The following is a 21129-nucleotide window of genomic DNA, read 5'->3' as shown; positions in this document are numbered from 1 at the left end:
AACACTGAACCATAATCTTCAAATACAAAAACAAAATTTAATAAAATACTCTGAAAGACACAAAGATAAAGGCACATTCTTCGTCCCATATGCTAGGACAAATGTGTACAAATACTCCTTCTTCCCTAGTGCTATTAGAGCATGGAATGGGTTGCCTGAGCTAGCCAGGAAAACCAGTGACTTGGCAGAATTTAAGTCATTGGTTAATATGCATGACTAAATGCATGACGCGTAGGACGTAATCATCTTCTTTTTTGAAGTAACGTCTGTATTATATAAGATAAGATAGTCTGTATTATACTGGGATATGACTTTGTTCTTCATTCCCAAATGAAACAGTTAATTTCTACCCAGATGAACCCACAATAGATCTGTATGCGCCTGGTGGCTTTTGTTGTTATTTATGACCCGAGAGTGTCGTTTCCAGAATGAAATGGCTGGAAGTGACAGTGTGGGTATGAAGCTTATATTATAACACTAAACTGTTATTTCTGCCTGTACCGTACAATGGTTTGGAATGTCTTCTTTCCAAATAGAGACTGTAGATTGCCTTTACGATGATTACTTCTGCACTTTTTTTTTTTTTTTTTGCGTACCATATATGACTAGCACTGAGTGTCACATTGTTCTATATTTATTTATGACTTGATTGTAAATAAAATCATGTGTACATGAGACTTAGTTCAGTTAGGGCCTAGACTAATATTCATCAGATCACCTAGCGGCTATAATTGGTAACCTAGGCAGTATGAGTAGAGGCCAGCATACCACTTGGATGAACGTACCAGCAAAACTTAAAAATCACTTATGACCTAAGACTGGTTAAAGGTCACAAAATGAACAATGGGTCGCACGGAATCTGTTACTGGAGAATTGAACGTTAAGCTAACCAAGGTCAAGGACTCTAACATAACTTATCTGCACGTCCTTGACTTTGCACACCGACGCACCAAAAAACTGACTATTTATAGTTTTTTTTCCCCACCATGTATGGGAAATCTCCGATTGCCGATGTATCCCATAAGGCTACTTTATGCTATGCTCATTCGAGGTCACAACAGCATTCCGTCATCTATTCATACACCCCTGTCACACACCAAAAAGCTGACTATTTATAGTTTCTTCCACCATGTATGAAAATCTCCGATTGCCGATGTATCTCATAAGGCTACTTTTAGCTACGCTCATTTGAGGTCACAACAGCATTCCGTCATCTGTTCATACACCCCTGTCACACACCAAAAAGCTGACTATTTATAGTTTTTTTTCCCCCCACCATGTATGGAAATCTCCGATTGCCGATGCATCTCATAAGGCTACTTTTAGCTATGCTCATTCGAGGTCACAACAGCATTCCGTCATCTGTTCATGCACCCCTGTCACACACCAAAAAGCTGACTATTTATCGTTTTTTTTCCCCCACCATGTATGGAAATCTCCGATTGCCGATGCATCTCATAAGGCTACTTTTAGCTATGCTCATTTGAGGTCACAACAGCATTCCGTCATCTGTACATACACCCCTGTCACACACCAAAAAGCTGACTATTTATCGTTTTTTTTTCCCCACCATGTATGGAAATCTCCGATTGCCGATGCATCTCATAAGGCTACTTTTAGCTACGCTCATTTGAGGTCACAACAGCATTCCGTCATCTGTTCATACACCCCTGTCACACACCAAAAAGCTGACTATTTATAGTTTTTTTCCCCCACCATGTATGGAAATCTCCGATTGCCGATGCATCTCATAAGGCTACTTTTAGCTATGCTCATTTGAGGTCACAACAGCATTCCGTCATCTGTTCATGCACCCCTGTCACCTGCTAATACAATCCGACATGTCCTTTACCGTGAGTAAATTGAACGCGGGTGGAGCTCATTTAGATCACATTCAAAAAGTCAAGACAATGTCACAAACAGTGAAGAGTATCAGTATTAATAACAGTAGTAAGATTGGAAAGTATATACTGGAATGTTTGTGTTTTCTTTTAAGTTCAAGTGTCAGGCAGAAAAGGGAAGATGTCATACATGGAAGTTTACTACTGGTGTTCCTAACCGACTTTTAAGAAATGTCAAGACATGTACAAATGACAAACACATTGCTTCTTCATAATATGCTCTTGTTGTAAAATGCATCTGCTTGAGTACATGTTTTTGGAAGGGTAATACAATCCTAGCAATGGAATTGAGATGCTACAGAAGGATCCTAGGCATCACATTCAAAGACCGCATCACAAACCAAGAAATCAGAGACAGGGTTACTGTAGCGATCGGAGCCCATGACGACCTGCTAACTATTGTGAAAGGACGAAAGCTTAAAACCTTTGGCCACATTACAAGATCTACGGGGCTCGCAAAGACCTTCCTTCAGGGAACAGTGCCAGGAAAAAAAGAAGAAGAGGCAGACAGAAAAAGCGATGGGAGGACAACATTAAAGAATGGACAGGCCTGCCATTGAGAGAGGCTCTAAACATGGCAAAAAAAAGGAAGGAATGGAGAAAGACGGTCCAACAGACTAAGGGATAGGTAAAGGTAATACAATTTGAAAGCTGGAAGTATAATCTGCAATGTACGATTAAAATGTGCTCAGTCCTTGTCCAATATGTCTATAGTTTTTACATATTCACCTGCCCTAATAGCTTTATGTTGTCTGTAGGTCACGCTTAGATCTCAAAAAGTATTTTTTAAAATTAAAATAAATAAATATCAAAAACCAGATTTCACCATGTTTTGTAACTTGTTATAGATACAAAAAGGAGGCGCGGTGGCTGAGCGCTTGTCTTCCGAACCGGGGACCGGGGTTCGAATCCTGGTGAGGACCGGGATTTTTAATTTCGGGATCTTCGGGCGCCTCTGAGTCCACCCAGCTCTAATGGGTACCTGACATTAGTAGGGGAAAAGTAAAGGCGGTTGGTCGCTGTGCTGGCCACATGGCAACCTTGTTAACCGTAGGCCACAGAAACAGATGACCTTTACATCATCTGCCCTATAGACCACAAGGTCTGAAAGGTGAGCTTTACTTTTTTTTACTTTATAGGTACAAAAAGATAATGTTTGGTCTTCTGGAAATGAGCCCTTATGTTAGTTTTTTTTTTTAATAAATATGCATACCATGAAGTCTTTTTTTTACACCAATCTATCATTATGTTTTAAACAAAAATAGTAATAGTGTCTTGTAAATTCATTTTTCAATTTTGTAAAAATTATATTAAGTGTGGTTTAAAAAAAAATTATATAGATACGTGTTTATGAGTAAATCTAGTCATTATCTAGATGTGTTTATGAGTATATCTAGTCATTATCTAGATGTGTTTATGAGTATATCTAGTCATTATCTAGATGTGTTTCTGAGTATATCTAGTCATCATCTAGATGTGTTTATGAGTATATCTAGTCATCTAGATGTGTTTATGAGTATATCTAGTCATCTATATGTGTTTCTGAGTATATCTAGTCATCTAGATGTGTTTCTGAGTATATCTAGTCATCATCTAGATGTGTTTATGAGTATATCTAGTCATCATCTAGATGTGTTTATGAGTATATCTAGTCATTATCTAGATGTGTTTATGAGTATATCTAGTCATTATCTAGATGTGTTTATGAGTATATCTAGTCATCAAGATGTGTTTATGAGTAAATCTAGTCATTATCTAGATGTGTTTATGAGTATATCTAGTCATTATCTAGATGTGTTTATGAGTATATCTAGTCATTATCTAGATGTGTTTATGAGTATATCTAGTCATTATCTAGATGTGTTTCTGAGTATATCTAGTCATTATCTAGATGTGTTTCTGAGTATATCTAGTCATTATCTAGATGTGTTTATGAGTATATCTAGTCATTATCTAGATGTGTTTATGAGTATATCTAGTCATTATCTAGATGTGTTTCTGAGTATATCTAGTCATTATCTAGATGTGTTTCTGAGTATATCTAGTCATTATCTAGATGTGTTTCTGAGTATATCTAGTCATTATCTAGATGTGTTTATGAGTATATCTAGTCATTATCTAGATGTGTTTCTGAGTATATCTAGTCATTATCTAGATGTGTTTATGAGTATATCTAGTCATCTAGATGTGTTTCATGGTTTACTTTTGAATAAAAAAAAATAACATAGCTTTTTATTTCACATATTTATAACCTTTAAAAAAAACAGTATTTAATAGACAATATTCATGCTAGCCATTCTCAGACAGGAAATCATGAAACGCACAGATTCAGATGTGAGTAACTGCAGAGACATTCTTTAAATGTACATTTGTATGAAATTGTTTTGATAATACATGAAAGTTATGAATTTATTGTGAACTGAAATGTATGCTTAATTCTTTAAATTAATACTATAATAAATTACTAGTGACATATTCATTCCTCAAAAAACTGAAAGTGTTATTGTAATTAATTTTGACCTTTTGTTTCATCCAGGTTCAAATAATATCAAAATTGCCCTTTGACCTGTATTTTTTCAATCAAAAAACTGATCCAAAGGGGGCTGTCTACAAGTTTTGTTATCTTAATTGTTTTTTTTATTTAGTTTCAGTTGAAATTTGAGAAATAAATATTAAACTTGGATATATTTTACGTTTGCTTTTTTGTTACTAAATCTAAAATGTTTTTAAGGTTAGTTTTTGTGTAAAGCTAAATGTCACCACAGCAGTGCTTTTCATACTGTGATATGAGTTTCACTGGTGGTACTTTAAGCCATGCTAAGTTGTACTCCTGTTTTCCCTACTTTCCATGAATCAGTGTCTGGATATTTCAGTTTTTCGTTTTTTTAAACTTCTTTTCCATCTAAAATTATATCTAGAGGACATGTGAACAAACTAGAAATGAATGCATAATAAAACCTTTCTATTTTTGCCAATGTTTCTTACAAAGAAGTGTTAGCGTCAAAGAGAACAAGATTTTGCCCAAAAATATTGAATGATGCAGTAAAAATTACGAATTACATCCGATACCCTGAAATGTGCTTTTTTTGAAGGTCACACATGGAAAGTTGGAAGCATCTCTGATTTCCTCAGAATTTTAAGTAACGAGAACAGCCTCTCCCAACATTTCAAAGGAGAAATATTATGAATCATCTGAAGAAGCTCTCTTTGGAATTTGTAGCATATTATGTGTCCTTGATGTCAGGAAGCATCACCGGAAAGATATACAGCATCACCGTTTAATATGGACTATTAGGAGAGCCAATATTTCCATCCAGCATCAAGAGATATTGATAGAAATGATAGATAATAAGCATTTGCAATAAAAATCAGTGACCGAATTCAAGCGAGGAAAGTGGTGCTTAAGCAATAATGGCGCATCTATATGTCACAGTCATAATAGTTAACTTATATATTGTACCTTAAATTGTCCTTTAGTGAATTTAAAGAATACAGAGCATGAAAATGTCAAAAGTTAACATGAGTTAGGTATGACCGAAAGTAAGGTCATATGATAGAACAAGAGTTTAGTTCGTTACAAGTATGCAGTCAAGAGAAGTAGTTAGTTGGAGAATTTTAGTTGGACAGTCGACAGTAGTTAGTTGAGGTTGAAATGTGCTAGTCGAAAAAAAGTAAGTTGAGCCTTAGCTCGAGTTGAAAAATTATTAGTTAAAGTTTGTAAGTAGAAGTTATTAGTTTTATGTGAACTCAAGTAGTGGACTTAGTGTGATATGAAAGTATTTTAAGAAAAGCAAGAAGTTATTATCTTATCTTATATAATACAGACGTTACTTCAAAAAAGAAGATGATTACGCCCTACGCGTCATGCATATTAACCAATGACCTAAATTCTGCCAAGTCACTGGTTTTCCTGGCTAGCTCAGGCAACCCATTCCATGCTCTAATAGCTTCACGAAAAAAGGATTGATATCATGGAAATAAACTTCATATTTTATTACATTCTACGAGCAGTCTTTCTTATTTGATTTCACAAGTATTTCCTGTAATTGTTGTCAGTACTGTAATGCTGCTTATGAATGGCAAGTCTACGAGTCAATGTAATGATATCAATTATTTTACTTACACTACCCTTTGACTTTAAAGATGAAACCAAATGGAATATATATAATATGATCTATTAACACACTTTCTGAAGGTAAAGAAGCGAAATCATGTTATAATTCTGAAATAGTTATCATATGGATATGAGTTTTCAGTCGTTCAACATTTATACACCTCCCATTTTTTAAAACAATTATTTAATAATTCAACTCACTTTAATCTCTTCATTATAGTGGTTATAATGACTTTAGAACACAGGCAAAAATAAGTCATTCCCTGTGGCAATTTAGTTTACTAGTCCTCACCAAGTAGGACTTACTAAAAAAAAATATTGAAAAGCACTGTCCTTTAGATCTACTATAATCTATACATCATATATTTATAGCTTTTATATAGCGCTACTTTCATGCTTATAGCATGCTCAGAGCGCTTTGGTCCAATCTGATTTGTGGACCAGTGGGGGGAGGGGGCATCTAGGAGTTGGTTTTCAGTGCTACCTTTAGGCGCTCAGTAAACACAACTCTGCCCGAGTCGGGTGTCGAACCTCGAGCCCCCTTCTAGGTAGCCAAGTCAAGCCAAGTTCAAGCGCACTTAGCCTCTCGACCACGCTTCCCACATCATCTTGTTCTGCTTAGAATGAAAGTTTATTTTCTATTCACAACACAAAATTGCTAACACAGCTCAACACAATGGTAGTGTATCATAATTAACCCAACTTAAACTGAGGTGTACAGGGTTACAATTGGTTAGTCCATCAGTAGACAATCTGATTCAACAATAACGGTTGATTCTACAGTAACAGTCTTAAATGGCAAGAAACTAGTTTAAATTAGGGTAGTTGGCAACTAAAGTCTATTAGATCAAATAAACTTACCTGTAAAATGTATACATTTCAATCCAAAGACAAAGATATTTAAATATCAGCAAATTATCTGAAAATGTAAAAAAAAAAATAATATTAAAAAAAAGAAATTTAATAACTAAAATTTATAAGACTAATAGAAAATAATGTCTACAATCAATGAGCTAAGAGAAATACAGTGTACAGTAATAAATACTACTGTACTACTCTATGTATATATATCTATATATATATATATATATACTTAGGTGATTTTAAAGCACCAATGGACATTGGCTGAAAAAAATGTGCATATTATGCTTCTAAATAGATGAGGAAATAGTTAGCTAGAATAACCATGGCTATTTTTTCCGCTGAAAAAAAATTATTATGGGGTGTTCGCTCAAAATGACCTTTTAACTGAAAACTTTTTCAGCGAACACACCTATTTATAATTTAAGCTTAAAAAGCCATTAATGATAATTTAGTGACTGATTTAATTTGTTTTTCTTTTTGTCTTATATTATAAATCTATTGTTATTGTTTGTAAACTGAAATATTAAAATAATAGGCCTATTTTTATATGAATGGCAATGTCTTCTAGGCAAACCCAGCTGCGACCAGCATATTTTCCCGTATTTCATGCAGGCAAAGCCGTTGTCCACTGGCGGTCTATTTTCTTTCCGTCTAAAATATTTGTCTCATAGCCTTTAAATGTTAGAGCTCTCCAACAGTCTCTTTCAGAGGCCATCTGCTGCCAGCTACTTTCCTCTATGTCAGTGAGGGTGAAATGGCACCTCAGTTGATCTTTATAGCATTTATAAGTATGGGGTGGGGGGCGCACCTCTGTTTTGCTGTCCTCCTTTTTTTTAAACTGGCTGGTCAATCTCTTGTTACTAATTAATGATATTAATATGTGTATATATAAGTGTTTAAAAAAAAGTGCAGAATTCATTTTCATAAGTATTGTTTACACACCTATTTTTTTTTAACCTAAAAAAAAAAGAAAAAGTGCATTATCGACTATAGGTCATCTTCCGACACGAATGAATTTGCAATAATATTGCCAATATTTTAAGTTTCAATAACACTGCTTGGTATGGCAATCTGAGCATTAAAAATAAACTTTAGAATCCTAAATGCTGCTGGTAAAATCATTGGCAAAAAACAAACCCCATTTGGGCAGTTGTTTGAGACAAACATCTATAAAAAAGCTAACAAGATCCTCGAAATAGAGAATCACCCTTTGTGTCAGGATTTTGTGATTTTGCCATCACAAAAGAGATCAGATACAAGGCACTAATAGCAAAGTTGCAAAGACAGACACAAACAGTGAAACACTCTTTAAGCTTTTGTTCCCCTGGCAATCAAATCATTAAATAGGAACAATCTGATATAAACTTTGTCACATGTAAAATATGAGTGAGTCTGGTGTGAATGTACACTTTGGTTTCTTATAGAATATAGTTATAATGTTTTTTGTTTGAAAGTTTGGTTTAATGATGTCAGTGTAATGTACAAATAAAATTGTAAGACAAATTTCCATACAGACAATAAAGATTATTTATTATTATTATTTTTTACGGCCTTTCGCTCATTATGACTCCCGCGAAAATTACGTTAGCAGATTACCCCTACAGCCTACAGCGAGTTGACTTGAATTATAAATTTAATAGCTGATTATGGCTGATATTTTCACTGATAAACTTTAAGTGATATGAAAAAAATAGTCAAATTTAGTTCTATCGCCCAATAGCTGAAGAGTCCGCAGATGTTGAACCATTGCGGAGCTATAATATAAACTCTAAACTAAAAAACTGGCACAAAAGCGTTCACCATTGGTGCTTTCCCATAGATCTAGTTAATAAATATAGAGTAGATCTAGATATATTCTAGATCTAGTCCAGTTAAAAAGAAAACAATCCGCCATTTTGAATGTGTAAAAAGTTTATACTGGAATATCTGTTTTAGTCTAGATCTAAAAGTCAGTATTGCATGAGGTGATGAGGCTTTCAATTTCTTAAAAATTAAGCATGATCTTTTTGGTGCACGCACACATATTATAATCTACCTCTAAATCTATTATTAATCAAATTAGACTAAGAACATAGACTCTCTAGATCTAGTCTACAACTGCACTAGACTTACGGTATTCTATAAATAGATATATTATACTAGATCTATGTTTAGTCCTAACCAACAGAACATTTGCTAGAACAGACAAGTTGCCAGATTTTGCCAGACAAAAGCCAAATACGAAAAGAAATCTCACCAGTGATGCACAGTCTTTTATGACCGGGGGAGGGGGGCAAATATTTCATCACTCGTGTCTACGGGCGATTCATTACTTTTTTTCTTCCGCCGCGAGCTGTTCTTAGAGGCCAGACATCACGCGACACATAACGAATATTGGTCCTAGGTTAGGTATCATTGTTATGACACAACATATGGCAAGAAAATGTGTCTTTTTTTTTTTTTTTTTTTCCCCGTCTTTAACTTCAGCGTTTCTCAAACTGTGAAGCGCGCCCTTAGTTGACTAGTGTGTGTTAATTAGGTATTAAAGAATCAAGGCAACGAATGTCGATGTTGGGCCGTACACTTTTATTCAATCACTGGGCGCCATCTTGGGCAGAACTCCTTGTTCACAACCAAAGACGCATAACTCACAAAGACTAAGTGCTATAACTTACATATTATATCAAGCATTAACATCCTTCCATTTCTATCGAAGAAACGTTCACTGCAAACATTCCAAGACAAACAGGCAGAAACGTCATTCTTGCGACACGAACAGAGGTAGGCCTACATTATAGACAATAACCTATTTACATACACTGACACGATATAGTTCGTCCATCGTGGTTCGATGATGACCACTTTGTCATCCAGGGGGGCTGAGGGCTTTGCACTGGAGTTTTATGCCTCCTCAGGTGCCAGGGTCTATGCTGAACGCCTTCAGAGAAGCTTTGAGGGTGTCCCTGAAGCGCTTTCTTTGCCCACCTTACGAGCGCTTTCCTTCGCTTAGTTGGCCATACAAGAGTCGTTTTGGGATGCGGTGGTCTTCCATTCTGTAGACACTGACACGATACTACGATACACAGATAACATTTTCAACAGACAACATAGACATGTAAACAAAATCATAAGTATAACATACAATATACATGTAACAATATACATGAATATTGACAACTATAGAGAAGGAGCCAAAAAAAAACTTGTGGAGTTGTCACCACTTGCCCATGTCATAGTCCTTGTGCCAAGTCGGGGTGGCTCTCATTCGCCCACTCCTCCTTACGATAGACTCTGCTCCGTGAGCCAATGGTTGGGTCCCATCCGGGCCGGCGCTGGACTCTAAGGCAGGTTGTGGTGTTATGTCTGTGGGTGAGGCATCCAGTGGTGCCTCATGGGTTGCCGTTTCGTCATCTGAAAAGATGTCTGAGTAAGGGACATTCCTGAGCCGGATGTGCACTCTGTTCCCTTAACTGTGTAGGACCGTTCACTGTTTCTCATAATGATTTTGCCAGGCCACCAATCTTTGTTTCCTGGACTCTGAAAGTAGTCGTTCTGGTCCACATTCAGCCCGCGCAGGTCTCGTAGTGTTTTTTTATGGTGTAGGCTACCTGTGACGGGCTTTCGCTCCCAGGCCTTCTGTGTAGCTTTCTGGCTCAAGGGGTGTATTCAGGGGTAGTAGTGACCGTGTTATTCTGTTCAAGCACAACTGGGCTGGGCTATAGCCACAGTCCACTATGGACTGCACCTTCTTGGGATCTGGTTTAATGCCTTGTGCGCTGATGACGTGTCCCATGAATTCGACCGCCTCTTTTTGTTCCAATGTTTTGCTCTCGTTCAGTATTATGGATTTTCTTTTGCATCTTTAAATTCTCGCAGCTTTTCCAGTTTTGCCTTATGGTCCCACAACGCCTCTTCCATTGTTCTGCCACACCCGACTACAATGATGTCGTCGCCAACATTGATGCAGCCGCTGAGGCCATCAAGTGCTTGTGACAGTTTTCTTTGTAAGATTTCTCCACTGACACATAGTCCGAATGGCAGCCTTGTCCATCTATAAGGGCCGTAAGGTGTTATCATTGTGGCCAGAATACTTGGTTCTTTGTCGAGGCGAACATGCCAATAGGCTTCTTTAACGTCGAGTTTCGAGAAGACTTTGGCGTTCTCGAACTGGGGTAGGGTATCTTCAAATGTGGGGAGTCTGTAATGCTCCCTTTTCAAGACTGTTCAACTCTGGGTCTATACAGATTCGCAAATCTTCATTTTTTTTCTGACCAATGGCCATTTGACTGACCCAATCCGTTGGCTCCTCTACCGGGACAAGTATTTTCCTCTTCACGAGTAAATCAAGCTCTTTCTTGACTTTGTCTCTGTATGCGAAAGGAATATTGCGACACGTAGACACTACTGGTGACTTGCTGGTATCAATGGTTAGTTTCACTTCTCTTTGGTCACCTAGGTTATCGTTGGTTGACTGTACTTGAGAGACAAAATTGTTGTCGTTAAGTGTAATGAGGTCCAGTTCTTGACACGTTCTCAAGCCTAGGAGGCATTGGAAGTTATTTCCAACGACGACGAATTTCACTACAGTTGTTTTCCCAGTTTTTTTGGGGTTGGTCATTGGTAAATCAGCAACTCCTTCTGGCTTCTGTTCACTCATGTTCCACACTCTTAGAGTTTGTGTGGTCTCCACTGCTTGACATCTCTCGACAAATCTTTTACAAATGATGTTGACGTCAGCTTCTGTGTCTAACTGGAATTTCACTCTTTGACCATTCACTACGAATACAGCCGTGAGCCTGTCTCTTGTCGACTTGAGTGCATTTATTGTATTTAGCCACTCTGGCTCGTACCCTGAAGCCTTGTGTACAAATGTGCTTCCTTTTACTCTGTTGCACTTTCTTGCAAAGTGTTTTTTTTCCCCGCAACGCTTGCATGTCTATCCCCAAGCCGGGCATGCTGTTTTGTTGAAAGCGTGGTGTCGTCCACAAAATCGACACTCTGGGGGTGTTGCTGCTGCCTTCTGTGACGTTCTATCCATTTTGTCAATGCGAGCCTGAGCTTCTCCTCTGATTTCTTCCACGCTGGTTATTGATTGCCCGAAGGCTCTGCAAATCTCAATGGTTCTTTTCAGGGACAGCTCTGAGCATGACAGGAGTTTTTCCTGCACTTTCCTGTCGGATGAGAATACTATTTTGTCCCGAATCATTCGGTCTGGCTCTTGAAAGTTTGCCTGAGATTTTAGTTGTTTTAAGGTCACAAATGGGGAGCAGATAGGCAACTTCCAAAAGCGGAAAGTTTCTAGTACCTCATTGTTTATGGGGTTGCAATAGTTGTGCAGCTTTTTCAATAATGTGTCTGGGTCGCACTCGTCCTCTCCTGGTGTGTGAATTGGTCACTGACTTCTATGGCCTGTGGGCCGGCACAATGCAGTACGATGGCCTTCTGTTGGCTCTTGGGCCTTCCCTAGGCTCCCGTCGCCTGCAGATATATTTCCATCTGCCGCCTCCTCCGTCTGAAATTTTCGCTAAAATTCCCCTCCGTTATTTCCAGGCACTGGGGGGCGTCAGTAGGTTTTCCGACATCTTGTGTAACTCTGTCTCTACTGTCTGATGTATTAATCTCTCGGTTGCCTCCCCTGATAGCCCAAAGCGTACGTGACCTGGGGGGGGTGTAGCTCTCAATTTAACTTTAATCTCTCCCTTGATGTCTAGTCTACTACTTCAAGCGATAGTGAAAGCACTTACATGGTTCACTTTCCGCTGCCACCATGTTAATTAGGTATTAAATGTCGATGTTGGGCTGTACACTTTTATTCAATCATCACTGGGCTTGGGCAGAACTCCTTGTTCACAACCAAAGACGCATAACTCACAAAGACTAAGTGCTATAACTCCTACATATCAAGCATTAACAGTGTGTGTTTGGGGGGGGGGGGGCAAAATGCACTTCGTTGTAGATCAAGTCATAAATAAATGCATATTTGAATATAAACCAATTAAAATGACATTATTATTAATGTTTCAAAAATTAAAATGTCTGAAGTAAGGGACGTTATTTTATCTTCTAAATGAAGTTTCATTTGTTTGTTACTACTAGGCTACTTCGAAGCTATCTATATGTTATGTATTAATGTTGTATTGTTATAGAGAGATGCAATTTAAATTAGGATTTTTGTTAAGTCTTTGGAAGAAGCCAATATGTGCTGACCCTAAATATAGACTTCTTTGTGGGGACTATGGAAAAAGCCAATATGTGCATGTTGACCCTAAATATAGAATTGTTTGTGGAGACTACTATAAATAGGAATGTGTGCTGGGTCTGAGCGTGTTATCACGTGGCTCTGGGTGGCGATGCGGGACCAAAATACTAGACTCGTTTGAACGCTCTTTTCTTAGAGACCAGGATAGCGAAAGTGGATGTTCCTTGGTACCTGGTCGATGCGAGGTGATGGCGACGGGTCGAGGTCAGTGGTTCGAATTCCCGTCTGGGCCTTAAATATTTCCTTGGTAACTTATTATTACAAGTTACATGTAATGTTTATTCATAATTTGTATCTTCTAATTAGGTCCTTTTTGAAAGTAAACCGTTTCGCTAGATGCCTCTGCATCCCAGAAAGGTCGAATTTCTTACATCATTACCATGTCGACTTTTAATTGACAAACAAAAGGTCCGTCTTACTTGACTTTTTAATTAATCTTATGACGATCACGCTCATTACAGAACTACGTATGTTAGATGTACCTCGAAGCTAGTCTCTCGCATAAAAGTATTGGCCAATGCTGCCTCCTTTATTATACTTCATTTGACTTGTAATTTATATTAAATGGGATGAATATATTGCGCTTTAGATGTCAAGAGATTTAATGCTTTTCTCAGTTCCAATTGCAACAAAACAGTTTAATATCGGCCCGTCCCACGCCTTTAAACTTGAACCTTTTGTTTACATGCGTTCCTCTTACTTTGAGAAAAATAAGCTGTAGACGCCAGGAGAATGAATTCTGAAGCTCAGAATGCAGGAAAACGAACCCGGCTGAGGGAGATTTCAGAGCTGGAGGGAAACCCATTTTCTTCGCCAATGATAACAGTACTATATGTTTCTTAAAAGCGCTTTTCAAATTGAAGACATATTTTGAAAAGGGTTAATAGGCTCAAGTTTTGACTATAATATGCTACTCCAACCTTTCTCATGCTCTGAGGGAACGTGTGTGACTAAAGTGAAGCATGCATAGCTTTATGTTTTAGATTTTAAAAATAATAAAAGTAAAGTGAAGCATGAATAGCTTTATGTCTTAGATTAAAAAAAATAAATAAAAGTATGATGTTTTGAGTATTTTGGTGACTTTTTAAAATTAGGAAATGTATTCATTATTTAGTTTTTTAAAATCACTTATTACTACATTTTCATGCTTTGGAAGAAAAGGCGGTTCATAGTTGTTCTGGCTACATGCCACAATCTTAAACCATATTTGGCTTGATAAAAACAAAATTAGTACCACATGCATCGTTAAATTAAATTTTAACTTAATTAGCTGTAACTTTGTGTGTGTGTCTTTTGTTTTAGATGAATCAAATTTTAGAGTCATACGTTTTTAAATCGTCTTAATTTTTGGAAGTTTGCCAATAATACATAAAAGGGATCAAACTTACAAATAAAAAGCTTGCTTTTTATTTCAACGATGTATGAAATATAGGTGCCTAAATTTAAGGAATGCTTGATGGCATCGCAGTGTAAAATTGTGCATTCTTTTTAAATATTTGATCTCAAAGAAAATGCTTTACTGTTTATTAGTATATGCAGTAGTCACAACACTAAAATATCTTTATCACCTTACACCAAGAGAAGAGATGCCCAAAACACGAGGGACTACTTAGTCCATTAGGCAGTCATCCACAAAACAGTAAATCGTCAAGCAAAAAAAAAAGTGCTGATGAATCCACTGAAGATTACGAAATCTCTTATACTTTAGGATGAGGGCTAGGCCGTAGGCTAATACTCATTACTTCTAAAGTAACGTCCAAAACCTATAAAATATGTTATTACTGAAGGACAGATCCAAGTTATTTAGACTGATTTCTTGGCGCCGATAAATAAATAAACATTTTGAGACTAAGTAAGATTATAAAGATCTAGAGACTTTGAAGACGAAGATCTATTTCGTGAAGTGATATATTTTAGTGAGGTAGGTGTCATGTATTGTAAATAATTCATAAACTGATGTTCCCTAACTTGCAGAATGTATTTTAATTGTGGTAGCTACTGTTATAATCACCGCAGTGACTAGCTAGGTTCCATTACTTATGAAGGTCTAAATTCAAAGAATGAAATCAGGGTCATTTAAGGCAGACTCAATGGCCAAGCTTTTTATATTAGAATTAAGTTCAATGAGGATGCCAAATCTTTCATAGCTAACTCTGCAAAAAATGTCTGGAAAAAGAAAATCTGAGTGATATAAAATGTTTCCAGTGTCTGGATGCCTTGTAAAGAAATTTTCTATAAACAAAATTACTTTTATAAAACTAGATGTCCCTATTCCAACTAAATTTTCTGTTGCCGCTATTATGGAATGTGAAGTACACAAGAGGCATTATGATCATAAGATCATTGCCAAGTGACACAAGAATGTTATCATTCTAACATTCTAGAAAATATTTCTAGTAAATATTTTGACAAATGTAAAATGTCTTATATAACTTTATGCTGTGTTAACTTTAGGATTGCTGCCTTTCATGTATGTTATGTGCTTGAATGATTTAAGTTTAGTCTTTCCTGGGTATATTTCTTGATATTTAGGAAACTACACATTTGCCCCTCAAATTACACATTTCCAGGTCTGGGAATATATAGGCCTTCATTGCACATTTCCCTTTTTAGCATGTAGGCGTTTCTGGAAATACGAAAAGGGGCAGTGAACTAGAAAAGGTTGAAGACCATGCACTGCTCTTGATTCTAGACGGCCTAGAAATTAGTAAGAAAAACACATTTGAAGTTGATGAATACAATGGGTATACCGAAAACTGGAAAACATGGCTAGGGGTATTGGAGACAAGTCTTAACAGTCTTTATTTGAAAGTGCGAAATAAACATTAAAACACGTAATCTGATAGCATCATACGAACTTTCGCTCTGAAAAAGTAGGTTATAAGGCAAGGGAGATCAATCTTTTATTTGTATTAATAACCTTTGTCATCTATGTTTATATACATGATCATGTCGCCTAGTTGAGTAGTTCTTGTGAGTTGTTGTAGATCTAGATCTGTTATTCTCTACAAATATCTTATTTGAGCTCGTAAACAAATAACTAAGCTATATCTAGATTTTTTTATTAACACAGATATAATTTATTAGCAATAACATAGACGACATAGTGGTGTTTCTTAACGGTGCTCAATGTGCGCTAAAGTAGCCTAAAGCCAAGTGGAGCATGAAAGATGAAGTGCCCTAATTTATTTTAAAATAAAATCTTGACAATGAGTGGTAATTCAAAGAAACACAGCTATTTTTATAGTCCTTTAGTTGCAGAATAAGAATCTGCTTTCAGTTTTTTTTGTAAGTTAATCCGTCACCAAATAAAAAAATAAAATAAACATTTTACCTAGATTCTAGATCTAGTTCCCGAATACGGTGTGCCTTAAACTTATATAAGAATCTACTTAGTGTTATTCTAAACAAATAACTAAGCTAGATTTATATCTATATATGAAATATATCTATTTATAATGATAACCTATTCTAGAGTTACCAAGTTGACAATTGTTTTATACTAATTTATAGAGATCTAGATAGAGTCTAGATCAAATAAATGAATTTATCATTTCTTTATGGATAAAAAAAATGGGCATTGTAGAGTCTACAAATCTGAAGAATTAGAATTATTAGATCTACCTTTAGAATTTAATAGAATAGATCTGAATAATCAAGATCTAGATTAGATCTAATAATAATTGCACTTGTCTAGCTTGTTCCAACTGTTCTTTCACATTAAAATTTTGTCTTTTGTATGAACATCATTGAATTTGAACTTTCTTGGCATGGGACTGGTTTATAGAAGTCACTTTCTTGCAGAGATATTTACATGCTAATTTTCATACTGAACGTTCAGCTATTTAAAAATTGATACCATTGCAAAAAATTGGGGTTTAAACTATATGGTGAAAGAACATAAAGTAAAATGTTTGTTTCACATGTTTCAGATGTTCCTTCAGAGTTGAAGATAGTTTACTTCCTAGTCCAAACCTCCCACGGGACGACGGGGGATGGGAGCAGGCAGGGTTTAAACCCGAAACCATTGATATATCTGAACCAGTCTAGCGCGCAAACCGCACGACCGGGCAGCCAAGTATGATGAAGCAGATCATTTGCTTATAGCCTTACCCTTAGTTAGGCTTAGTTTGACACTTGATATATACATATCACCTTAAATTACACAAACTGCATGTTACAGGTTTTATTTTTTTTTTACAAAGAAATGCTGCATTCTTTAATCTCAAAGGCATTGCCTTCAATCCATTTTTCGGACATAAAAACTGTAGAATAAGGTTCAAAGATATATCTAACTATATGTATATCTATATATAATATAGGGTTATAGACCTATTCTTGAGTGAGAGACATTCATGTCCACATGTATGTGGCATTCGCTTTGGTGGTAGAGGAGCCAGCCATTTTTTGTTTGGCTGTTTCCATAGCTGAGGCCAATACTTTTTCACTGCCCATAGCTTTCTTGGTCACCATCTCTCTCCACATAGTGCAGTCTAAGGCTATGTGTTCCCAGTAGTCAGCATCAATGTCCACTGCTTTATTTATATATAGGCCTTTATATATTTAGGGTATATAAACACATCTACTACTTTTGTATTAATTCTTTTTTTTTTTTAATTCAGATAATAAAAGCCATGGCAGAAGCAAAGATCATGGCAGAAATAACAAATAAGCTTTCTTCATTTGATATTCGGAATCGTTCACCTTATCCAGAAACAAAGTATGGTTTCAAGAGAGCTGCTGTCCTATTGCCCCTGATGCTGAAAAATGACGAACTATATCTACTGCTTACAAAACGTTCTAAAAATATGCGAAACCATCCTTCTACAGTCTCATTCCCAGGTGGTATGAGAGAAGAGAATGACTTATCAGATGTGGACACCGCTCTCCGCGAAGCTCAGGAGGAAATAGGACTGAAACCGAACACAGTCCAAATAGTAGCTGTCTTAACAAGGGGGATTACTCTGCCCAACACTATTGTATACCCAGTGGTCGGTATGATTCCAAATGACTTTGTTCCTATTCCTAACCCAGTTGAAGTAGACTACACAATTCTGGTGCCGTTGAAGACATTTTTAGACTCAAAGTGTGTCAGATATTCAGAGTTTAAATTTCGAGGGAGATCTATTGTGAATCGTTCAGTCTTCCACCAAGATGAAGTGCATGGTGTTGAAGTTGTGTGGGGATTCACTGCCAACTATTGTACATTTCTAGCTAAAATCATATTAGAAAATGAAGATTTTTTAGCCATTTTTAATGATTCCACTTATCCATTACAAAATATGGCCAGTGATTTGGTTGAATATTTTGATTTTATAACAAGTACTTCAGCTGTTAATTCAAAACTATGATGCATCATCTGCCTGATTTTCTGTTTACAATATTTATACAAGACTCTTGTAAATTGTACTCTGTTTTAATTTTCATGCAACAGAACAAATCAGAGACTGAATGGGGACAGACAGGCCATGCTTTGAAAAGATTTAACTGCAGTTCCAAAAAAAAGTTATTTCTTCTTACAAGATGTGTTTTTAAGCCATACAGCACAGATTTCCATTTGTGGAAGGAATGCTTTTATCCTATGTCTTTCAAATAAAGTTATTGTTGTTTTAACCAGAATCTTTATTATTCCTTATGGTTATTAATTCATGCTTGTACAGTAGACAATAATATTAAATTTGTGACTCACAATGAATTTGTATTATTATCAGTGCTAAGTTTTCCGTTTGTAACATTTGGGCATTTTTTTTTTCTATTGTGAATGTTTAAGTCAAAAAGAAGTAAATTTTAATAACTGTTGTTTCACAATAATTAGTTCTTCTCTTTCTCATATGTCCTCTCTAGTGCTGAATGTAAATATTTATTATTAGATCTATTCAAAAATATAATCAAATGCCTTTGTCATGGCAGTGCAGTTCAAGTGTGTAACAAAATGTCTTCATTGGTTAGAAACTTAGAAGCCGTCTGCATTATTGTTTTAAAAAAAAATAAAAAATTTCCATTCCTTTTCATTGTTCAAACACTTTCATAAGTGAGAACACAATCCTTCTAGTGGTACTACATTCCATGGAGGGGGCCCTAGCCTGGTTCCACACGTTTTTCCATTCAGATCTTTCCTGTGCTTTTTGACCCCCCCCCCCCTTGCCTAAACACTTAGCTGTTGTAGATCTGCCTCTATATCATCAAGCTACTGTATTCGTGGTCTGTAGTGGTGTAGCTAGGGTATTGTGGTGCCCAGTGCGGTAGTTCATCATGATGCCCTCCAAAAAAAAAAATTGAAATAAAGCTGCAAAAAGACTTACTTTTTTTTTTTTTTTTCAAAATAACGCATTCATTGTTAGAGTAGGCCCCTATTGCTAGTATTCAAAAAAAAGTAAATAAACAAAAAATATTACAAATAAATCTTACGCGCTTTTTAGCTAACAAAAGTATCAGTATTCAAACATCATCTGAGAAATCTTCAGGCCAATCTCCAAAGTCGTAAGGTCCTCAGTATATTATTCTGTTGTTGTTTTTTTTGTACCGAAAATCTCTAGGGAATCGGAACTAAATACATAATGAGTAAAGTTTGATGCCCCTCACTTCCTGATGCCGCATGCGTCCCGCACCTCCCGCTAGTGGTTAGCTACGCCCCTGGTGGTCTGTCTTTGGGGTACTTGGCTTTTGGTTTTTGCCGATATAATATTTTTGCTCCTCTGTTCTCTGACATTCTTTCAAGGTGACCTGCCCAATGTCATTTGTTTTTTATTTCAATGTCATTTGTTTTTTATTTCCGTCACTATATATAGCTCGTCCATCGTGGTTCGATGATGATCATTTTTGTCATCCAGGGGGGCTGAGGGCTTTGCACTGAGGTTTTGTGCCTCCTCGTGTGGCTGATGAGCCCGCAATGTTCGGCTGCACTCTGGGCAGGTTATTCCAGCTGGAGCTAGTGTCATTGGCCTTGCTTTTCTTCTCTGGCGCTTTTCTTCTGCCAGCGCTGTTCTCTTTTCCTCGACAATTTGTGCGCCAGTTTTCACAGCGCGACGCCATGATGCTCTGTCATGTGCTTCTGTCTTCCAGGTGGCTGTGTTTATGCTGAACGCTTTCAGAGAGGCTTTGAGGGTGTCCCCAAAGCGTTTTCTTTGTCCTCCTTGTGAGCGCTTTCCTTCCCTTAATTGGCCGTACAGGAGTCGTTTTGGGATGCGGCGGTCTTCCATTCTGCAGACGTGTCCTGCCCATCGCAGTGCTGCCTTTTCCCAAGCCTCAAATCCTCTAATCTTATGCCATTATTGTTTGTCCCTTCGTGTAAGCTTTATTTGTTGGTCTACTTCTTTTACAATTTTGGCAGGGAAATCTCATAGTAGGCCTACCATTTTGATTGCATGCAGTGATGCCTATTCATCAGTTCTATCCAGTCGATTATAGAAGGTTTCTTTAGTGTTATTATCTGTACTTTCAGTAAGGGCCTGAACATAGAAAAATAATATGTTGAAACATTTCCCTCTTACACGTAGCATTTTATTTCCCCGGCGGGCATTCCCCATCCACCACCTGGAAGGGGGGGGCACTCAATGGAAGATAAAAAAAAACAACAACAACACACGAGTTGAAGGCATACTATCATATCTAAATAATTATGTCTAAACTATACCAGTTCGTATTGTCTCACATAAAAAAGAAGCTATTCTTCTCTAACATTTAAAAAGTGGATCTGCCTCGGTGTGGTGCTAACTACATAAGAGTTACCAGCTCCTGATTTTCCCCGAGTTTTTTTCCTTTCAGGTTTCAATTTAGTTTCCTTCTTATATTAGACCATAACCTCAGAAATTCGGTCGTTAATTATTGTCTTCAACTCAACCGTTAAATCCAATTTAATGTTTAACTATGCATGTTAAACATAACAAGGAAGCGTCTTCCACCTTGTTCATTTATTGTTATACGGTAGTCCTACTCTTGACTTTATAGCCTATCATAAGTAACATGAAGGCAACAGTGTAGAATACACAAGGAGAGGTAACCATAATATTGAC

The 21129-nt window shown here is 36.8% G+C and overlaps 1 protein-coding gene across 4 annotated transcripts; it reads left to right on the top strand.

Moving 5' to 3' along the window:
• Positions 1–8704: 8704 nt before the first annotated feature.
• LOC106060565 (peroxisomal coenzyme A diphosphatase NUDT7-like) lies at positions 8705–19037 on the top strand. 4 transcript variants are annotated; one of them, XM_056034975.1, is made up of 3 exons: positions 16025–16090; positions 17050–17195; positions 17740–19037. In XM_056034975.1, exon 3 carries the CDS (start codon positions 17752–17754, stop codon positions 18466–18468), a length of 717 nt encoding a protein of 238 aa, XP_055890950.1. In that variant the 5' UTR covers positions 16025–16090; positions 17050–17195; positions 17740–17751; the 3' UTR covers positions 18469–19037. The 4 variants fall into 4 exon arrangements, with proteins under 4 accessions (XP_055890952.1, XP_055890953.1, XP_055890951.1 ...); XM_056034977.1 differs by lacking the exons at positions 16025–16090; positions 17050–17195 and adding an exon at positions 8705–8843; XM_056034978.1 differs by lacking the exons at positions 16025–16090; positions 17050–17195 and adding an exon at positions 8792–8827.
• Positions 19038–21129: the final 2092 nt, after the last annotated feature.

This window comes from Biomphalaria glabrata, chromosome 7 (assembly GCF_947242115.1).
Source record: "Biomphalaria glabrata chromosome 7, xgBioGlab47.1, whole genome shotgun sequence".
Taxonomy (NCBI): domain Eukaryota; kingdom Metazoa; phylum Mollusca; class Gastropoda; family Planorbidae; genus Biomphalaria; species Biomphalaria glabrata.
The sequence above is the reverse complement of the archived record's forward strand: the minus strand, read 5'-3'. Positions and strand labels throughout refer to the sequence as shown.

Excerpts from the sequence above, each read along its gene's own strand:
- LOC106060565 (XM_056034977.1), top strand. The coding sequence starts at position 17,752 with ATGGCAGAAGCAAAGATCATGGCAGAAATAACAAATAAGCTTTCTTCA.